Genomic DNA, 20979 nt, shown 5'->3' with positions numbered 1-20979 from the left:
ACATGGCAAGTCGTGTACACAAAAAGCTTGGCATTTCAGTCGTAACATCATCTGAAAGTCGTGAGAACACTGTTGCTATGCAACTGTTGCCGTCTAGAGGCCACAGAGGCTACAACTTAATGTGTGGGTATCCTAATCTTGGAAATGCAAAGGCGTAATGAAAGGATGTGGTTGGGCATAGAAACATTTTCCTCGGACATATTATAAAATTCTACGTGACTAAATTACAATACGGCAACTTATCATCCACCTTGGACATTTCTGAAAATGTCAGCAAACATGTCACGTTAAACTCCTGAACTCCACGCAGGAATACAACAACAGGGCTCCTCATGTGAATGTGATAAACACAGCTCCATTTGAAGGCACCATTAGCACCTGACTGTTACATTCACATTTCAAGAAAAGAAAAAAATAGATTAATTATATATTGGGAAAGAGAAAAATATGACTGACACCCAACTTTATGAGAATTTCTTGGAGATATCCTGTAATTTGAATCCACACTCCAGTCTTATACAGAAGAGAAAGAGAAGGAAGTGAAATGTCATACAGAAATTGGAGCGTATTCTAATTACGGCTAAAATGGACCATAGGTGCAAAATGTTGCAGTTAAGGAGCTGAGAAGAGTTAATTACATTTCATCCCGTGGGGAACGTTGTCAGGCATTCAGGCAGATAAGTTCGGGATTGACAACTAAAAGACTTCATGATCAAACTGCTGGTCTGAGATGTGACACTAATTTCACCCCTACGGGAGGCCGATAAAGAAACATGTCACATACATCTGTCATTCACCAAGGAGTCATTGTTCTGTATTTTATAAGTTCACCTTTTTAAAAGTCTTGAGGTCTTATGGATTTGGAGTAAAACATCTCAGGGATGCAGTTGTTTATTACTGACTTGAGAAACCTTAGCCAACACACTTTAGCTCCAAGTGTGATGCTATATTTTACTTTTGTAATATCTAACAGACATGCATGTGATTCAGAAAAAAAAAAAAAAAAAGAATTCTCTGGCCCAGTTGGAAATATTCTCAGCAATCTGTTCATAATCACCTCGCAAATCACAGCATCCCTTCTCTCTCTCCAATTACAGAAACGATGCTCTGCCAGCCTTTTCTGTAAATGTAAAGCTCTGTCAGTCCACAGGAGTCTGTACTCCAAGAACAGCAGCAGCCTGTTTCAAAGGAGCTAAGCACTTCACAAGGCTTCCTAAATATACGTCTGTCAGTCTGCTTCTCACTATCCCTCCAAACATGACTCATTCAGCCAACACATTCCAACAATGATGTTAACACAATCATATAGAGGTGTGTGTGTGCGAGTGTGTGTGCACGTGTGTGTGTCATCTTCAGTAGACAAGAACTGGCTCTCAGTTATCTGCACCAGATTGGAGATGGTGGTGTTTCTAACGTGCCTCTGCACCTGTTAACAGGACGTCTCACTCTGAGAACCCCAGAATCACATCTCCACCCTTTTACATAACACAACCGTATTAACATTTATCAGTAAATGATGTAGTAGAACCACCGGAACTCTAACCTGAGGGCACACGGTGGCCTGCAGGGGATGATAAGATTACTGCCTCCGCTGTTCCTCCGACTGATTCTTTTCAGCTCCTCTGCAGTCTCACATCAAAAAAAGGTTTCATTTCAAATCTGACACTTACAAATATCAGATAACTATATAAAGTATGAAACTTCTTCCTTTTTTTGGTTATTTAATCTTCTATTAATACATTTTCAAATTGAGACATGGTCTTGGTCCTTGGTGCGAAGCTGCACAATGTCTTTTTCAGGTATTTTTCTGTGTGTGAATCCACAAATCTTTTTAATCTCTTTCAACACAGTCGTACACATCGGATGCCACACACAAGGTGTTAACTAGAAATTTTGTATCTTGACTTTGGGTCGATGTGTGGTGATAGATAGGGTTGTGATATTATTTGTAATAGTTCTCTCTCTCTTTTTTTTTTTTTTACCTCCGATTGTTCATGGTTCTCAACCTGTAGTCCAAGCTGAACATCACAGTCGGATGTGAGGCATTCCTTCCTCTGAGGTTATGAGGTTAGATAAAAATAAAACCTTGAATAAAATCACAATGACACACACATACGAATAGATGATTCTCTCAGACTGCTGCCAGCTAGCTGGTCTTTTCACAGTCGGAGCATCGCTGTTTTATAATAAAAAACATGTTAGGTTGACTTCAGTTTTGAGTTGAGTGCAGTGACAGTTTGTAAAACATCATGTGGACTAATTTGATTCTTTTGGAAACTAGTACAGATTTGTGTGCGATTGGACTTTTTGGAAATTTCTTGAAGACATTAAGCTTCTTCAGATATCTTCAGGAAACTCCATAAGTACAGGAATGCTTGTTTATAGCTTTTCTGTATATATTATGATGTAGATGACTGAGAACCATATTTTTCCAAATTGAAGACCACGTCCAGGAGTTGGAGAAACGTGGGGGCATTATCCTACACAACTTGCTGACTACATTCAGTAAAGACTGGTAGCATGCATGGTTCAAACACTGAATCCAAATGTTACTGTAAACCTGATATAACGTCAAGAATGGGTTGAAACTGGCAGATATGGATTCTGGAAGTTAGACAGTGGAGAGACGGAGGATTCTGGAGGATTTACAAAACTCAAACTTTAAAGCAAATAGAAATCAAGAATATATAGATAGATGTTCATCAGACATGACAAATACTACTGGAACAGGTCCAGTACTTACTCCTTCACTGCACCTGACACATGGCCACTTATATTCAGGTTACAGTTCTGTCACTTAAAGCTATTTAACGACCACTGACTGATTTGTATTTATAACACTTAAGGTCCATCAGAATCTAGTTCGTATCTCTGTAGCTTACAAATAAAAATAGATTTGGTTTCATTTAATCGTACCGTATTAGACTGAATAACATTGCACCAGACATTATTTTGTCATGTGTTTGTTAACTGAGGATCCACAGCCTCGTCTCAGAGCGTGTTCTCATGGTATGTTGCTGTTGTTTAGTTGTTGTTGTTGTTGTTGTTGACAGTTCTGGTTCTCCAGTTGGAGCTAAATGGGACTTGGCAGCCTGTGGTGATGACTGTGAGCAGGACAGATTGTCCCATATGATTCATCAGCACAATCATACATGGACCGTGTGGGTGGCTGAATATATCTGTGTGTGTGCATGTGTGTGTGTGAGAGAGAGATAGAGAGAGAGATAAGGACTTGGGGAGGTGAACACATCATTTTCTGCCGACATCAAAATAGTTTTCAGGACTTCAGACTCCTGATGAGGAGGAGCGCTTCATCTTCAGTTTCAAGCGACAACTCGTCCAGATTTTCGTTTTAATTTTTTTATTTTTGTAGATTTCTAAGACATTTAAAATCACACTACAGTCGAGTAAACAATCGCAACACAAAGGGATTCAAATTATGAAAATCCCACCACAAACCAGCCATCTAACAATAAACTTGTTCACTGGGGCAATGTGGCAACGCCCTGCCAAAGGGACACTCTCACATTCAAGCCACATTCAAGCCGAGTCTTTGGCTAGCAATCAGTGAATGTCAGCGCTGCAGACATTTGTGCCTGTGTGCCTCTGAATATATCCAGTCAGCCTCAAGCTGAGTTACAAGAAGTACTGCTGGCCAGATTGTAATAAGGATTCACATCACCCGGACTAATGACTACAGTGCTGTCTGGTTATGAAAAGACTGAAGAAAATTGTGAAATCTGAAATTGTGGATGTACCTGGATCTGTGGCTGAGCTGATGAGCATGGCGCATATGCAAGATTGTAATTAAACATCACAAACTCATAGAAAAGGACATAATGATTGTCGCAGCAAATACAACAAGCACCATATTGGAAGATTAGTCAGTCGGATCAGTTCAAACATTTGTCAAAACACAAAGGTGTCTAGTTTAGTTTAATTCTGCACACGTCTTCTAGAAAGTATTTAAGATTATACACGTCATGGTAAACACCCATGCTAAAAAAATCACAGATTTTAAACAGACTCGTAAATGTGTGCACTTGCTGTAGTTGTGCCTTGTTTCGTTGGATGTTGATGTGTTTGTAAACAAGTGTCTGGCATTGGCCATTGTGTATTTAAACTCTTGTCAACTTTTTTTTTTTTAATATGTTTTCTGGGATTGGATGTGTGTCCTTGTTTGCAACCTCCTCCCCTCAAATTGCCACTCAAGGGACAAAGTATTTTCAGCTGAATGAAGCATTTAAATGGATCCTCAAAGAGGAGGCTGAAGTGTGATAAGAGCAGCTCAGCAGCTGGTCACTGTAGACGAGCCTCATCCCTTGATACGGAGCTCTTCTCTGGGAGGTCAGAGGAGTTTGGAGCTGAAAGTCTTTGTGTGTTTTGTGTTGCTCAGACTACCCTCACGGTATCAGGCTGACGTCGGCGAATCCGGGAGGAGAGAGGAAGGTGCTGATCGTCTTCACGGCTCCGAGCCAGCAGGACCGAGCTCGCTTCACCTCCGACCTCCGAGAGAGCATCGCTGAGGTGCAGGACATGGAGAAGTACAGGGTGGAGTGTGAGTATTCCTCTCATCGCACTGGGAGTAATATACTACAGCTATCATTAGCAGCTATTATAGTTGAAGTAGTCACATACTGTACATTCATAGCAGCACTAGGAGAAGGTGGCAGCAGTTAAAGTAATGATCACAATCAGATTTAACATGCTTATTATTCTACAATGTTTCCCAAGTTACAGCTTCTGAAATCTGATGAGGTTATTGTTGTGCTTGGATGTTTCAAAGATGGATTTCCACCGTCATCTTCAGCAAACTGTCATTATTAAAATAAAATTAAGACAGAAATAATGCTCGAGTGTTGTAAAACCTTCACGCAATTAGGAGTGTGAAGGTTTTAAAGTGTGCTGAAAATAGAGACTTCAGTTTTTTGTATGTATGACAACTGATGCATTAAAAGGAGAAGAGCGCCCACATTTTGGTGCAGCACCAGTATGCAGATCAAGAAGCAGCAGCATCAGTGGACCTGGTACTACTGGTAGAATTAGCAGCCGAAGCCACTAAGCTCCTTCCAGCTCTGGGTTTCCATCTCTGTCACGTTGCCTACGACTATGGTTTACCTTCTCCCTAATATTCTCCCCTCCAGCTGAACTGGAGAAGCAGAAAGGCGTGATGCGTCCTGGCATGTTGACGGGGGGAGGAGGTGTGGGGACGCCAGGTGGCGGGGCCAACTCCGGAGGGGGCCCCATGAAGAGCGAGGTGGTAAACGGCACCCTGGGTAGGCCGAGCCTTGACGACACGTACGCGTCGGTGGATGGGCTCAAACGCACAGCGCTCAGCTCCTCACTCAGAGACCTCTCAGAGACAGGTGAGGCACACGCGGGTCATGTGTGATGTCCAGTATTGATTTTTTTCTCCTGTTAAATAACACCACACATTTTTTATGAAATCCTGAGACTTGACAGAAATCCAGCAAATGAGATATTCCACTGCTGAAGGTCTTTATTTTGACTCAGTGACTCAGAGCAGGCCTACAGCTGCGCTCTTATGCAACTGATGAAACAGTAAAGAAATCTAAAATGGTACAATACTACAGTAAGATGGAAGTTTAAGGTAATTCTACAAGACCCTCTCTCCACCTAGTGGTCAGCTGGATGAACTACAGCATTAAACCGCAAAGGCAGTTTTTACTGCACGAACTGCAGTTTATAAATGACTGCAGTGACACAAGAGGCACATTTAAGAAAGTGTACATGTGATATCTTGTCAATATCCCTTTAATTTATTATTAGAGTCTTACAATAAATGTTGATTTATGGCCAATTGGGAATCTGCGTCATTTTAGTCCTAGAGAACAAGTGTTTTTCCAAGTACAAAGATAATGTGAATAAAATTTAGATATACAGTTGAATAACCTCACCAGAATCACAATATTAATTAATTAAGCATATGGATAACTATTTCTGATGCACAAATGTGTAAGCATCATTTTATTACTTGTCGGTTAGGGATGGAGCCATTTCTTTTTGTCATAGGTTCAATACAATTTCAGTTTCAAAAAATCAACTGAGCCAGCTTTAAGATAAATGTGTAAATGTTACACTTTAACTCATACTGTTATGTGTCAGTGTAATATGTTTTACTATATTGATCTTGAAAGTAATTAGTTATTATAGCTCAAAAGTATTTCCAGTTTGTTGAATTGAAGAGTAAAGTAGCAGAAAGAGGAAGCAAATTATTTTAAAATACATTCTTTTAAAGTGAACATTTTTCACTACCCTGAATAAAAGTATAGCTTGCAAAGATGAAGCCAGGACGTGATTCGATTAGATTAACACTGGAAGCAGGCAATGGTGACCCCAGCCTCCGAAGCTGACTAATGAACACATCTTGAAATGTAAAAACAAGAATTTGTGTTTTTAGGCGGTTACATGTCGAAATTTTAACACGGCTCATTCTGGTTGGGTAACAGGGAAGCGAGGTCGTAGGAACAGTGTGGGGTCATTGGACAGTACCATTGAAGTAAGTTTTTTTGGGGGGGTGAAGCTGAGAGCATGTTGTCGCATCACACTGTGCATGTTCGTCTGGCTCATAACAGCTGAATGTGTTTGTGGACATGTGAATGTAAACGTACCGTGATGTCTGATCAGCTGAAGCATCTTCCAGTGGGCCGCATGCTTGTTTCGCTTTTGGACAGATTCTGACTGTCACCCTTGTCTGAATATAACACAGCTCTGACTGAAAGCAAACTTTAACCAGATTTTTTTGTTTCTCTAATCAATCGAAGGAGATGAGAGTTCTCACTGAAGTCTGAAATACAATAATAGCAAACATTTGCAGACAGCCATGGACGTGCACTTATTTCAGGCTCTTGGAAGATGCCACAGCAAAGATAGTCACAGTAAAGCTGTTCTCAAACAGGTGACAAAAACCTTTAGAAACTCTGGACTAATGGACCCCTAAAGACTAATTGTACAGTCTCCTCAAGCAACGTCTGATCACATTAACTTGACAATGACTAGTCCTCAAATATAAGATGGTCCAAACTTTTTCAGCCTTAAGTTTCTGGAAAATTGTGGTCTTACATTTATTGCTTGGCATTTCCAGCTTTATGAAATAGTTTAACAGACAGTAACATTTAAAAGGAGAGATAAATAACATACAACAAAGATCTCTTTTCTCGCAATTTAATTGTGTGCCGTCCACAGAATATTATTTCTACCTTCAGTCCTTCTCCTTTTCCTATCCTGCATGTCTGTCCTGAAATCTGCATGTTGAACAGTGATAACACGTTTCATGGCAAATCCTTACATCGATTTTCTTACATTTGATTTCAGTTCATTTCATCAGTTACAGTTGTTTGTGTGTATTTATGTGCATTTGCATCTGAGATTACTGTTATCCTATCAGCTCTGTAAGGCTTTAAGATGAATGCTGTCATCAGTATGCTAATATATTCAGAGTAACACTAACATGCTGCTTTGTAGCAGGGATGAGGTTTACAATACCTTCCAGTACTAAGTACAAACTATTCTTGAGAGACTCATTCTAGAGAGTTACCCAAAATATATCATAATTCAACAGGAGCCCACATTTGAAAACATTTCAACCTCATCGTGCTTTGAGTAAATGTATGAGACCCCCACTAAGTATGATTTATCTCATGGGTCTCATCCAGTAGTGGTTGATATTTTTCAGCCTGGCCTGTAGTGGTGGCCTGACTGACGCTACCATCCCACTGCTAATGTATCTACAACAGACAATGTTTAGGTGTGAGCATTCTTCAATAAGAAAAGTTTTCCAAATTATGTGGTAGGAAATTCTTTGTTGTGATTGATAATGAGATGAACTGAAACCAGTGTCAGTTTAGTCCAACTATGATCTCAACATCTGTCCTTCTTTTGTTTTGTCCTCCTTGTGCTACCAAACTCTTCTTGTCCTGCCTGGTCCTCCTCTTCTCAGGGTTCCATTATTAGCAGCCCTCGTCCTCACCAGCAGCGCACCATGCCTGGTGGAGGTCTTTCCTACAGCCCCATGATGGTGCCTTCATCTCCAGCAGCTTACCGGCCGCACCGCCCTACTCAGAGCCCCGGTACGGGGGTGGGGGGTGGGCCGGGGCTCTGTCACAACCAGGGAGGGGTCAACACCTCCCCACTCGTGAGCGGGGGAGGGGCTGGGGGCGGAGGAGGGATGGCGGGCGGGGGCGGCCCAACTGGCAGCAGCCTCCTAGGGAACTTCTTCGGCAGCCGCAGAGGCAAGGTTCCTGGTCCCCTGACGATGACGTCACCCACTCCACAGGGTCCCCCGAGTCCCCTGATGATATCATCACCCCCCCACTACCCCGCCCCCGCACCTCCCATCCCCCACCCATCCTCCCCTTCCCCATGCCCCTCCCCATCAGTCAACCTCGGGCAGTCGGAATCGGGAGGAATTGGCGGCGGTACAGCAGGGGGACCGTCCAAGCTCCAGGCTTTGCACGCCCAGTACTGCCACGGCAACAGTGGAGGAGGCGTAGTCAGTGTCACTGGGCAACAGCCGACACCGCCCCCACCATACCACCACCATCACCGCTACCACATGCAAAGCCTGCCCCAGCACCACGCCCTCTCGCACAGGTTTTCCGCACCCCGACGGCAAGGCCCGTCCGGCTGCGCTCCCTCTCATACCCAGCAGCATCAGAGGATGCAACATGGTGGCATCCAGCACCCACGTTACAACGTGGGCTCAGGCTTCACAACGCCCCCGCCGCTGTCCCCACACTCCCCCGTCACCCCCACTACCCCACACGGACTTTACCACTCGCACCCGGTAGTGGGCCGGTCGGGTGGAGGGGGCAAGCTCCCACTGACCATTTCACACTCGCAGCCCCACCCGCACGCTCACACACACTCTCACAACCACGTCGTGCACACACACTCCCCGCTCAGCCCCTCCCCATCCGCCTCCCCCTCCACCCACTTCATCTTCTCCACCCCACCGCCCCAGACTCCCTCGGCGCGCCTCGTCACCCAGACGCCCCCACAACCCTATACACCCCAGTACCCACCTCTCTCCTCCATCCCACCTCCCCCTCCACACTCCCCTTTACCTCCGCCATCAGCCGCACCGCTCTCCCCGCTCCCCCCAGGGGTGGGGGGAGGACAAGGGGGAGGTCCCAAATCGAAACCCGTCAGCCGGATCAGCACGGTCGTGTGAGGAGGCAGAAGACTGGGACAGTGGTTCGCCACCCTGTTGTGAGTCGCCGGGGGGCAGTAGTGAGAGGGAGCAGGAGAGGGAGAAGGAGAGGAAGGGGAGGAGGAGGAGGAGGAGGAGGAGGAGGCGGCCAAATGCAGGTGTATCAAAATGGCCACCTGGTTAGGAGGAGAGCACTGAGAGCGGGGAAGAGGAAATTACTCAGCCTGTGTTATTTTCACATCCACTTCCCTCGCAGGTAGAAAGACTCTCACGCATACTCAAAGACGTTTGTCGGGCAACTTTGTACCCTTCAGGGGGCAAATCTTCCTGGAAAACCTGCCCATGGAGCAACAAGTGTAAATCATGGCATTTACAGTCACATGAAGATGAAGAAAAACTACCACATAGTGTCTGTGAAAATGTCTTCATCTTCCCTTTCGTAGTGCCCTTTAGAGGAGAGCTGGGACTCAAGGACATGTTTGTAGTTCTTCGTTGATAGAAGAAGTGCTTGAGGAAGAATTTGTGTGTTGCCGTAGTAGACAAATGGTTCAGGGACCAGACGTGAAGGGAACAGTGCCTGAGAAAACAAATCATGGTTCAGCATTAAATGCTACCACTATGTATGGTGTTGGTTGGAGGGACAGTTCAGGTTGCTAGGAGGCCTGAGAACAGAACGAGTCCTGTTAGTATATTCCCAAGATCACAGTAGTTTTACACCACCCTGTTTTTCGCACAAAAAACACTTGTACCATTGTTTTGGTTGTTGACATATTTACAAGCCATGAGGCGTTACTGAGACGGAGAAGTGGTTAGGATTGATATGGTGCAGTTTCTGTGTCTTAGACAGGCATGCATGACCTGTGCAATAGCTAATGAGTGTTGATGTGTCTATGGTTAAAATCCTATATGCAGGGGGAGGGATTAGTTGTGATATAAAGCTCCAATAAAGTGTTTATTTGGCCATAAAAAGTGAAGGTTACTGAAGACTTTGCTTGCTACGTGGACAATAAACTTCCTAAAACCTTTAAATAAGCCATCATAACAAAAACTACAGGTGTCTTTTTACCTTTGTGTTTTGCAAAAACTACTAAAAGCCTTTAGTGTCCGTGGATTACAGGGTTTCAGCAGGGGGCGCTATACAATTGTTTGGACTGAGAGTTTCAAATTGAGTTTCCCAATTTTCCCAATTATTTATTCTTGTAAAGGGGAATTTATCTGGTCATTTGTACTAAACCTGTGAATGTTCACCCTCATTATCAAGTATCCCACTATATATTAAAATGTAAGTCTGAATTTGTCGACTGTATGTCATGGTCCATATTCAATGTTGCCAGTAAAGGAGATTACGCTGAAAGGTGCCAAACAGGGAAATTAACTTTGAATTCACTGGGTTGTCAGCCATTGATGAAACTAGGCAATGAAAGGGTTACTTTAAGTAAGATCTTCTGATAACTTCTGTTAACTCGCTGCATGTTGTTCTGAAGGTATGGTAACAGAAATGGGTGGGAAATTAAGATTGAAAAGGTTTTAATAAACTTTTAAAATGAAAATTGAGATACTTAATTGGTAAAAGACTTGGGAGCAGCAATGGCAAGCCATTCTCTAAAACTGATACATTTTTAAGGTTTGTTTATTAATTATTACTAATTTATGCATTTATCTTGTGTTTCTTTTCCATTTTTTTTTAAATTACTTATTTTAAAGAAAATAAAAGAAGAAACAGTTGTTTAAGGAGTCACTAAATAAACCTCAACCTTATACAGACAATGTCTCTCTAGATATGATATGAATATTGAAAATCAAAACCTAATTGTTAATTTCCCATCCAGAACAAATTGTATTGGTGTCTCTGAATAGTACATGGAAAAATAATTTGAGTGTACTTGGGTCTGAATGATGTTTAATCCCACATTCACCTCCTGATGTGTTGCAGAGAATAAGGTGCCTTCAGACAAAAGGATGGTACGATATAAAATGATCATGAGAAACAATGTTCACAAAACCCCACTGTGGAATATGAAAAAAATCAGTATCTAAATCAGTAATATATGTAATATATTGATTGTGTTCACTGACAACAGAAAATATGAAGCCATTTACTACATTGCTTAAAACATCTGGCTGAAGGACTGAGCCTTTCATTGTCCACGTCATCCAACAAAAACACAAAGAAACCTGAAACCTGAAGGACTTGCTAACGTCTCACAGGACTGGAGAACATGTTTTATCATCAAACAGCGCCAAGTGAAATATTCTTGAAGAAACTCATTTTTACACATTATTTTTATTTTTTGCACTTTTTGCTTTAAACCCTACCATGCCAGTATTCAAATGTATTTCCTCTGTATGTGTCTTTTTTTTTTTTTTTTAATCAAGATCGCCGGATGTCAAGACAGGAAGCCCAAGATGGCTGGTAGAAAGTTCTTCCATGTTTTGAACTGTTGTACCAGCCATTTGCATTTTTTGACAAGAGATAAAACTTATTGCTGGTTGCTTTCCCATCAAAGTGACTGTTTTTGTCAGCCTCATACTGTATAAATATTTACCAGGGTTTAACTGGTGGATGATGGGAAACTCTGCTGATGCTATGAATGCAAACATTTAACAACACATTTTTAGTTTCCCTGTGATTACATGAATGCACCAACTGTAGATATTACCTGTACAGTGTGTTCTACTTTCAGCGGGGCCAACAGCATCGATCTGTAACTGGGGTTCAGAATTGCTTGAATTAACAAAATATATACTCTAAAAACCAAAAGTTCATCCGGGTTCTTCAGGCTATTTGAGTGTCTTATGGTTCCTTGCTAGAAAAACTAAAATAAAATTCTCTAAAATGTTTTTTGTAGAAGCCTTTTGTGTTCAAGGTTTGTAGAAATATTGTCATGAATTATAATAATTTAATAGAGTTCCTCAGGGAACCACCTTGGGTCCTCTGTTGTTTTCAATCTGAAGAACCCCTTTGACTTTTTAGAGTGTGCTACTGATATTATTATCAATATTGTTGTGTGACAAGCTTCTACTAACATAACGTACTCCTTGGGCTGTTTTGTATTTTTAGCATTTTTTATTTTGTTATGTGCTTATAATGTGAGATGATTTCTTTCTTTATTGATTTGGGCATCTGATGGAGTTACTAAAATCTCTTTCATTTTTAATATGTTTACAACAAAACCAAGAATTTTCTGTGACTAACATCAAACTAGTTCTAATATTTTTCATAAAGACTGTGATAATCACTCTCACTCTACCCAGGGCATGCTCAAACACGCACACATGTCTGAATCATCACAAAGCCTCTCACCAACTTTTTAATGGAAACAAGCAACACTTCTGCGACCAAACAACATAAAAACAGACATTCCAAGTCGAGCTGCTAGGAATTCTGGACCACCGACTCCCCATCATCTGTCACCTGCAAGAACATTTGCCTCTTTGCAAGGGCCTTACAGTAAACACATGCCCACTCCAGTCTAAATAGTTATAATATCAAAGTTCTCGAGTTCTGGATCAAACCTACCTCGCAAGGGAATACACAACATTTCAACATGTTTCAGTGCATGCCCAAGCTAAATCAAGCACATCATCATTAAAGTGCCCATCTTAAGGCTCCATACCCTTACTTTTGCATGTTGTAGTTTATGAACTACAAATTGCATGTACTTTACATTTCAGACAATTGTGCTCCAAATCATCCCTTTGATTTTTAGATTTGTTACTGTCCTTCAATCAGGCTTTATTTTCAATTTCCGTTGTAGAGACCTTGAAACTTGCTGCAGACAATTCATCCATCACTTTCAACATCTGCTGAGTGCAACCTCCCGCTGTGTTGGCAGTGTGCATTCTGCTGTTTTTGTTTTTGATTTATTATTATGTGGACTTTGTGTTTCAATGCAGGAGGATGTCTGAGGCAGCTAAAGTGAAAAACAGACACAGAACAGTGACTTTGGCTGCCTCATTCTGTTTTTGAAGTTTGAACGTTGATAAATTGACTTTCAGTGCCTACCTTTTGGAGGGTAGATAAAGGTAGAGACTTGGTGGTCAGTTGCAAAATACAACAACCCATAAGTTAGTTTGTCCCGTTAATTCTGTGATTGATTTGCTGCTCATCAATGCAACACAGTCATCCAATGTCAATTCTCAAATGTAATAGTTAAAGACAAAATGCCTGTGATCGATTTGTTATCTGCAGCGGGATTCAAGTGTCTGCAAATTCCACTGAAATGTACTAATATCAGTGGATTTCTTTGGGTAGAAAATCTGTCTAAAATGCAATGTATGGTTTTCATAAGCAATGTAAAGTAAATGCAGTTCAAGAACATGCAAAAACCCAGGTATGGTCCTTTAAATGCTGAATTAACTTTTTTCTTTTTCTGCCTGGGTCTGCTCTCCACTATTGGTTTGCATGTGGTATTTATTACAGTATCTGCACTGAATGAAACTGTATTATAAACATGAATGTACATAACAATCGTTAAATGAAAAATAACAATACGAGTACTCACTTTGCTCCACAGCGGGCAGTTTGTCTCTGGCTGGGTTTACATCAGGAAGGAAGGTCTGATCTTTTTAACACCAGTCGAAACAGATCTGGTCTGACTTCTGCGGGCAAAACAGGGAACATTTATAAAAATCAAAGCACATCAGATCTGATTCAAATAAAGTTAAAAATGTTGGATCATACTGTTCCTGTGTAAAATCAGTCTGTGTTGTGTGTATCTATACAAGGGCGGTGGAGATGAGAGTCTAAGTTGTTCCTAACAACACAATGGACCACTTTATGAAGAAAAAAATATTTCTTGTTTATAATGTAGAGCAAAGAGAGACTGGAATAGTCCTTGTAAAATTGTACGAGTAAAGTGTCAAATATGTGTTAACAGAGACGACATTATTTTAAAAATTATGTATGGAAACTTTTAGCTGTGTATATAAATATATATTACTTGTTACTTTGTTTTTGAAATTGCAGAGATATGGAAAAAGTGGAAATATTTATTGCTCTAAAGATATAAAAATCTGTTCATGTGGATGGAGAGATGTGTCCTGTTTTGTTTGGGTGATTGTACACTCACTCACACACTACAGTACAATATCACAGCATTACAATGGGCAGCTATAGTTCCATTTTGAAATTAAGCATTTTCCATTTTGAAATTAAGCATTTTTTTTAACAATAATTAAATTAATGAAATCTCTGTTCCCTTGTGAAATACAATTAGTATTATTGTTGTTATTATTATTATATTCTAAGACAAGTGTTTGGTAAGCTTAGGGCAAAAACTGGAAGCAGAAGGAAAATGCTAGCCATCTTTGGATCAGAAAATCAACTATGGATATCCTAAAATCATGGCAGATAAAAACCCCAAATCCAGTAACAATGTCAAAACTGCTGAAAGCAACATGGCATGACCAGAATAAATGATTAAAGGCATGAAACTCCACAAATAACAGTAATAATACTGAAAGAATGGCTGAAACTATTAGTCAGTAGGTCTTTTACTCTAGTTGACATACCTAATGAAAAAGACCGGCAAAACTGAATAACCTGATATAGAAACAGAGAAGCCGTTTTATTAATGTATTCAATTTTTTTCAATTATTAAATGTTATTCGTGGCAATGTCATATGGTTACTGGCATAAAAAGTGTTACATAAAGACTTTCTTTATGTTTTCGTCTATAATTCTCAAAGTTACCTGTATCACGTGATATGTGTTTCCTGATTGGCCGGAAGTGCTTCTTCTTCCGTTTAAAACTGCCGAACGTGTTGGTCGCGTCGCTAGTTCATAAAGTCCATAAATGTGGTAAGTTACCATCATACCAAGTGTGGAATTTGAAATACTTTTAGTAGTTGGTGGAACATAGAAGTTTTAAGAACAAACCGCAGTGTCGCTGAACCAGACGGTTAGTAGAAGCATAACTTAAAGGTTGAAATGTATCCAGGTTAACTAGCTCAATTAGCCAGCTAGCCTCCTCGGCTAGCTCTATATTTAACTTTCACTGGCTGTAAATGAATGAAGCCAGGCTAGGTCAGGGGTCAGGATGAGGCTGGTTAGCATGGCCACGGTTAGCTTTCAGCGTTGTTAGGGAACAGCGGGAGCTTCCGTTGTGTCTGGTTGTTGTGTTTTAGTTTATGTTAGCAGCTCTTCTGGCCTGCACCTTGTTTTAGCGTCAGGAAGTTAAGTCAATGTTGGACATGCAGGACAGTGTGCAGATCAACATGTGTGTGCGCTTAATGTCAATAATAATCCGTTTAAAATACTGTAGGTAGGAATGAAAAAGCAATGGTGTGTAATAATTGTTTGATATAATCTTCTTCAAAATGATGTAATGTTGTCGTTTGTTAATTTGACTATAGGGTCGTTTGCAGAGGACTAAAACCAAGATCAGTCTTCATATAGCTCTGGTTTGGAGTTTATTTAAAGGTGCTCATTTTCTTTGAAAAGAAAATGAAAAGAAATGGGATATTATGGTGACCTGCATCTTCAACTTTGACCATTTCGGTCACTGACTAACTCAAATCATAGCATTCAGCCATCGATTCCTTCTCACAGGGCATAAAACTTTGTCAAAGAGTATAAACTGTTCCACAAAGATTCAATTCCTTTCCTCTTCCTCAGAGTCTTCCTGTCTGTGTCTCTGTCCACGGGTTGAACAGAGCAATGGCCGGCCCAGAGCTCCTACTGGACTCCAGTATTCGGTTGTGGGTGGTCCTGCCCATTGTCTTTATCACCTTTTTCGTTGGGATTATCCGTCACTATGTGACCCAGCTGCTCCACAGTGACAAGAAGATTGACCTTGAGCAGGTTTCTGACAGGTGAGTCTTTTAGTGACATTTCATGCATTACATTATGTCATAATGGGTCCCTGACAATGGTAACATGTACACACAGAGACAAACAACAACAAATCATTTAAAATAGGAAGAAACATTATTTTTGTGAACAGGACAAGTCAGGAACACAGAACCTCATAGTTTGACTACGTTTCCCACATATGGAGTGGTTGATCTGATTAGATTTTGTCGTACCTTGTTGAACAAACAAGTATGAGGAAGAACAGGTTGCTGTTAAAACGTCTGTTAATGTTCTTGATGACGGATTACTAGTACTGTTAGCATGGATGCAAATGGAACTTAAATAACATCATAAATGGTCAGTACAAAAATCGATATGTAACTTAAACAAATTGAGCCACTGATCTGTAATTAATCATTGTAAACGATCGTATGAGAACCATGATAAATGGTTTGTACTTTGTGTAGCTTTGTATGGACTCATTATGTACACTATGTATTACTGTTTGCTGATTTTAAATGTTTCATGTTATTGAATATGTTGCTTAACCTTCAGGGTTGGATTGAGTTTTCATTCATTCTTTTAGTATATAAAAATGTAAATCTTCTAATAAATCAGTGAAGGTTTGGCTTGAATGTTCGAATCTGATACATAGCAAGCGCTGCGAAAGGTTATTCATCTGAGGTCATGTTGGTTTTCATTTCAGTCAAGTGCTCCTGCGCAGCCGCATCCTCAGAGAGAATGGGAAGTACATTCCCCGACAGGTAAACTCACATGTTTATGTCCTTGTTTATACTTTTAGAGTTACAACTTTACAGCATAGGCACTTTTCAACATTGTCTTTGTAATCTTCGCTGTCTGAAACCTATTGTAGCGCTCTGCTGTTATTCAGTGACTATTAAGGGCAGTGAGCTCACCATAGATACAGATGTTAAAGTTTTGGTACATCTAAACCTGGAGATGGGTCCGGTGGGATTTAAATGTGATCATTATCACCAGCTTGTCTCGAAGTTTTGAGTTTGAGTTTTCTCTTGGCTAGTCTTTCGCCATGAGGAAACATTACTTCAACAATGCAGAGACTGGCTTCTTCAAGAAGGTCAAGAGGAAGGTCGTCCCCAAGAATCCAATGACAGGTGCGTACGCTTGTCTTTGTGAAGACTAGTTTCACTTTGAGGATATCTGAGATGGTCTGGCCTCAGTTTGAAGGACATCTTTAAAGGCCTGTTGGGGATTAATCTTTACTTATCTTTAATTTACTTTAAGGAAACCAGCCTCAAAAAGCATGTCATATAAATGTTGATAATTTACGTTTATTGGAGATTGGTGCTACTTACTGTGCTACTAACAGTATAAATCATGATGGGTCCATCTCATATTGTATGTATGTGGTTTGTATTGAGCATATTGGTTGTAAAGTTTTCTTTTATTGAAGTACAATAACAGACAGCAATGATTTTATTAATCCATCACAGACCAGCAATGACTTCTGTATCAGTGCCTCCAGCAGTTATTTAAACATTAACTTTGTGTGTTTCAGACAGCAGCATGTTGACAGACATGATGAAGGGAAACCTGACCAACGTCCTGCCCATGATTGTGATTGGTGGATGGATCAACTGGGCTTTCTCTGGATTCGTTATAAGTGAGTTCTTCAGCTGTCAGTCATTCACACCATCACACACAAGGAACAACTTAAATAAAGTCTCCAAATAATGAAAACATCCTTCAGTTGGGCTCAGTAAAGACGGTTTAATTGGCTTTAATTGGTTTGATTTAATCCAATACTAGTCCATTAAAATATGCCTTGATTGACCCGATACCAATTGTTAAGGTTAATTCCTTTGTGTAAGCTCAGTGAAGTTCACATAAAGTCAGTACAATGAACCCTTGTTTATCGCGGGGGTTACGTTCCAAAAAGAACCCTCGATAGGCAAAATCCGTGAAGTAGTCAGCTTTATTTTTTACAATACTGTACTATAGAATGAAACCAAAGATCAAAACCCTGTTTTCAGGCCCAAGCATTTGTTTAAGAAATAAAAATATAAATGTTTTCTTACAAATAACTGTGATAGTTTTTAGAATTACTGTAAAATAATAATTTTATTAACCAATACGAGGTTGGACACATTGTGACTCGCGTATTTCACAGTTCCTCTGACTGTGCCTCTTTTTCTACTGAAGGCTGTGGTGCAGGTGTCTTTTTGGAACAAGAGCAAGACCATTTTTCTGAGAGAAGAACATAGTTATGGGTAGTTGTTGGCGCTCTTTTTTTCTTCTCTGCAAGAAGATTCTTATAAACAGACATGCCACCTTCGATTATATTTGAGAACTGTAATGAACGACACATCAAAGAGTTGTAACGTAAATTTGGCAAGCTGTATAGAGACGAGGCACGGAGACTGTTGACATTGGTCTACAGTCCCTTAGCCAATCAGGTTGCAGAACACAATGCACTGTAAAAAAAAAAAAATCCGCGAAGCAGCGAAAGGCAAACCGCATTATAGCGAGGGTTCACTATACTACAGACAGATGATGGTATTTATTGTGACTATTTACTCTGTTTTGTTGTTGTCTTCCAGCTAAAGTGCCGTTCCCTCTGACTCTGAGGTTCAAGCCAATGTTACAGAGAGGGATAGACCTGCTGTCACTGGACGCTTCCTGGTAATAAACCGTAAATAATAATGAGCCCTCCTCATCTCCCCATGTATCCAACACAAACATTTGAACTTAAAGTTTTTGTGCAGGGTGAGTTCTGCGTCCTGGTACTTCCTGAATGTGTTCGGACTGAGGAGCATGTACAGCCTCATACTGGGACAAGACAACGGTGAGTCTCTGTCTGAAAATACACAAGAGTCCTTTGCCTTATGTGACATAAAACCCAGATAACAGGAGCATTAATGAGCCTCAGTCATCAACTCTGTTATTTGTTGTTGTTCATAGCGAAGAGCTGGTGTTGGATCATCATCATTTTATTTCTAAACTATTTGTGTAGATGATAAGAAAGTCAAATAGATTGGTTTTTGACTCATTGTGAACTTGACAGGTTGCCAGCGTCTGATAACGTCCTGTCTGTGTTCACACCTGCCATTTAAATGTGTGTCCACATGTGTCACCAGCTCACCCTGGAGATCTGATTGGGCTTTACTGTCAGTGAGACTGAAAACCAATGTTTTATCTGTTGCGTAAATGTGAAATCAACAAGAATTCATAAGCTGTTGTATGTTTAATTTCTTGGATTAAATTGTGTTGACTCACAGCTGCTGACCAGTCACGGATCATGCAGGACCAGATGACTGGCGCCGCCATGTCTATGCCCCCTGACCCAAACAAAGCCTTTAAGGTGAGACGCAGATACAAGATGAACGGTTCTTTCAGTTGTTCTTTTGTTTATTGTTAGAAATAACCACAACCATTCCTGCTCAGTGAGACAATCTTTAAAGTGTGTATGTATTTCCATTGTTCATTTGTGGTTCCAATCCTTGAAGTCATTGTCTCCATAGCTAGCTAACCCACACAATGAACTTTAGCTTGGACATACTCTGGTATGCACTGATTACCTACAACACTGTCAGGAGAAGTGAATAACATTAACCATCTTGTGACAAGTGTTCTGTTGGGAAACTTTTGGACGTGGCATTCATTCACAATTTTGCGTTTGCTGCTGTGATGTGCTGCTCTTCTAGTGGTAGGAACCAAAGTGACCGAGGAGCTTTCATTGCAGTAAATCTGTGTGTGTTTGCATCATATGTCAACATACTGCATCGGGGTTCAATGATTAGTCGAGATGAGTTCAGCTGTACCCAGCCTCCCATTAATTTGTTTTCATATTTTCTTTTTAACTGAACGACCAATCAGCAGGTAGCTGCTGTTACGTTGCTTTGACTCACTTCTCCCCTGTTTTTTTGTTTGTTTGTTTCAGAGTGAGTGGGAGGCGCTGGAGATTGTAGAACATAAGTGGGCACTGGAGAATGTGGAGGAAGAGCTGATGTCCAGAGACCTTAACTTTGGAACGTTCTTCAGCCAGGACATTAAGTCCACCATGTTCTAGAACAGGACGCGTGGGCTCTGGAGCGACCGTGAAGGGTTCTAGAACTCGGCTAGATGCAGCTCTGAAGGTCCTAAAGTGCAGGACATGTCGGCTCTGTGACAGCTCTGAGGGTTCTAGAACACAGTCGTCACAAATTCTAATCACACACTTCCTGCTTTTTTAGGAGCTGCCAAATTTAAAGTGATTTTTTTTTTTAACTGAATAAATGTACACAATAACAAAAAAAAAGTATGGCCCTCTACTTTTCTTCTTAAAATCTTTTGAACTACCAAAGACATGGCTTTAGCTCAATGATTATTTATGGTTATTAACTAATAATTTATGTTTTAGACAAACGGCCTGTCTTTCAGATCTGCGTTCCAGGTTTTAATGAAGAAAACCACATTAGTGTCTGAAATCTCTTCCTTTATCAAGTGCCCTCAACATTTAAACAGAGGATTAGCAAAACAGCGTCCACAGCATGTACACTGCTTTTGGATAAAATTCCCACAATGCAGTGAGCCATATTTTGCAGGCGTAGAACAATGTTGGTGATGATGAACCAAGATGATTTCAGACACGATTGAAGCCTTATTAATTGTCTCTTGTGTGGAAAAGACGAGTTCTACAACGTTTCACAAACGGTCCAGGAGCCTGCGTTGACTCAGGAAACCAGCAGATGGAGCACCGAGGTCGTGGTGTTTGTAGCAGACCTCTGGAGCAGCGTTTAAAGACATTCAGGAGGACAGAACGGACAGAGGCGCTTTAAATGACCGCAGGCGTTCATGTTTTCTTCCTGTAGGACTTTGTGCATGGACTTTTCTACACTGCTTGCCAGCTGAGGCTGTACGGCAACTTGAAGAGAGTGTTTAATAAATGTGCCATCACTACTAACCCGATTCCTCTGGTCTGTATATCAAACACCACTTCCAATGTTCAGCTTTGCCTTCTACTCTCAGTGAAGCTCAGTTTGCATGTGGCTTC

At 40.8% G+C, this 20979-nt stretch overlaps 2 protein-coding genes across 7 annotated transcripts in view; both read left to right on the top strand.

Annotated features, from left to right (window-relative positions):
• Window positions 1-14205, top strand: part of LOC125003515 (IQ motif and SEC7 domain-containing protein 1-like) — a 148419-nt gene extending 134214 nt beyond the window's left edge. For 5 of the 6 annotated variants that reach the window (XM_047577497.1, XM_047577508.1, XM_047577513.1 and 2 more), the window contains 4 exons: window positions 4397-4558; window positions 5145-5366; window positions 6471-6520; window positions 7961-14205. In XM_047577497.1, coding sequence (XP_047433453.1) covers window positions 4397-4558; window positions 5145-5366; window positions 6471-6520; window positions 7961-9193 — 1667 coding nt within the window. In that variant the 3' untranslated portion in view covers window positions 9194-14205. The remainder of the gene's footprint in view (window positions 1-4396; window positions 4559-5144; window positions 5367-6470; window positions 6521-7960) is intronic. The other variant, XM_047577528.1, reaches the window with a different exon arrangement.
• A 673-nt stretch (window positions 14206-14878) lies between these two features.
• zgc:86609 (ER membrane protein complex subunit 3-like) lies at window positions 14879-20889 on the top strand. The gene is made up of 9 exons (XM_047584322.1): window positions 14879-14975; window positions 15792-15988; window positions 16675-16732; window positions 17008-17101; window positions 17506-17610; window positions 18548-18629; window positions 18713-18792; window positions 19226-19308; window positions 19888-20889. Exons 2-9 carry the CDS (start codon window positions 15834-15836, stop codon window positions 20014-20016), a joined length of 786 nt encoding a protein of 261 aa, XP_047440278.1. The 5' UTR covers window positions 14879-14975; window positions 15792-15833; the 3' UTR covers window positions 20017-20889.
• The last annotated feature ends 90 nt before the right edge of the window (window positions 20890-20979 follow it).

This window comes from Mugil cephalus, chromosome 1, assembly GCF_022458985.1.
Source record: "Mugil cephalus isolate CIBA_MC_2020 chromosome 1, CIBA_Mcephalus_1.1, whole genome shotgun sequence".
In the NCBI taxonomy this organism is placed as follows: Eukaryota; Metazoa; Chordata; class Actinopteri; order Mugiliformes; family Mugilidae; genus Mugil; species Mugil cephalus.
The sequence above is the reverse complement of the archived record's forward strand: the minus strand, read 5'-3'. Positions and strand labels throughout refer to the sequence as shown.

Excerpts from the sequence above, each read along its gene's own strand:
- zgc:86609 (XM_047584322.1), top strand. The coding sequence starts at position 15,834 with ATGGCCGGCCCAGAGCTCCTACTGGACTCCAGTATTCGGTTGTGGGTG. Across the intron at positions 17,102-17,505 it reads CCCCAAGAATCCAATGACAG|ACAGCAGCATGTTGACAGAC; the intron begins GTGCGTACGCTT and ends TGTGTGTTTCAG. Across the intron at positions 17,611-18,547 it reads TTTCTCTGGATTCGTTATAA|CTAAAGTGCCGTTCCCTCTG; the intron begins GTGAGTTCTTCA and ends GTTGTCTTCCAG.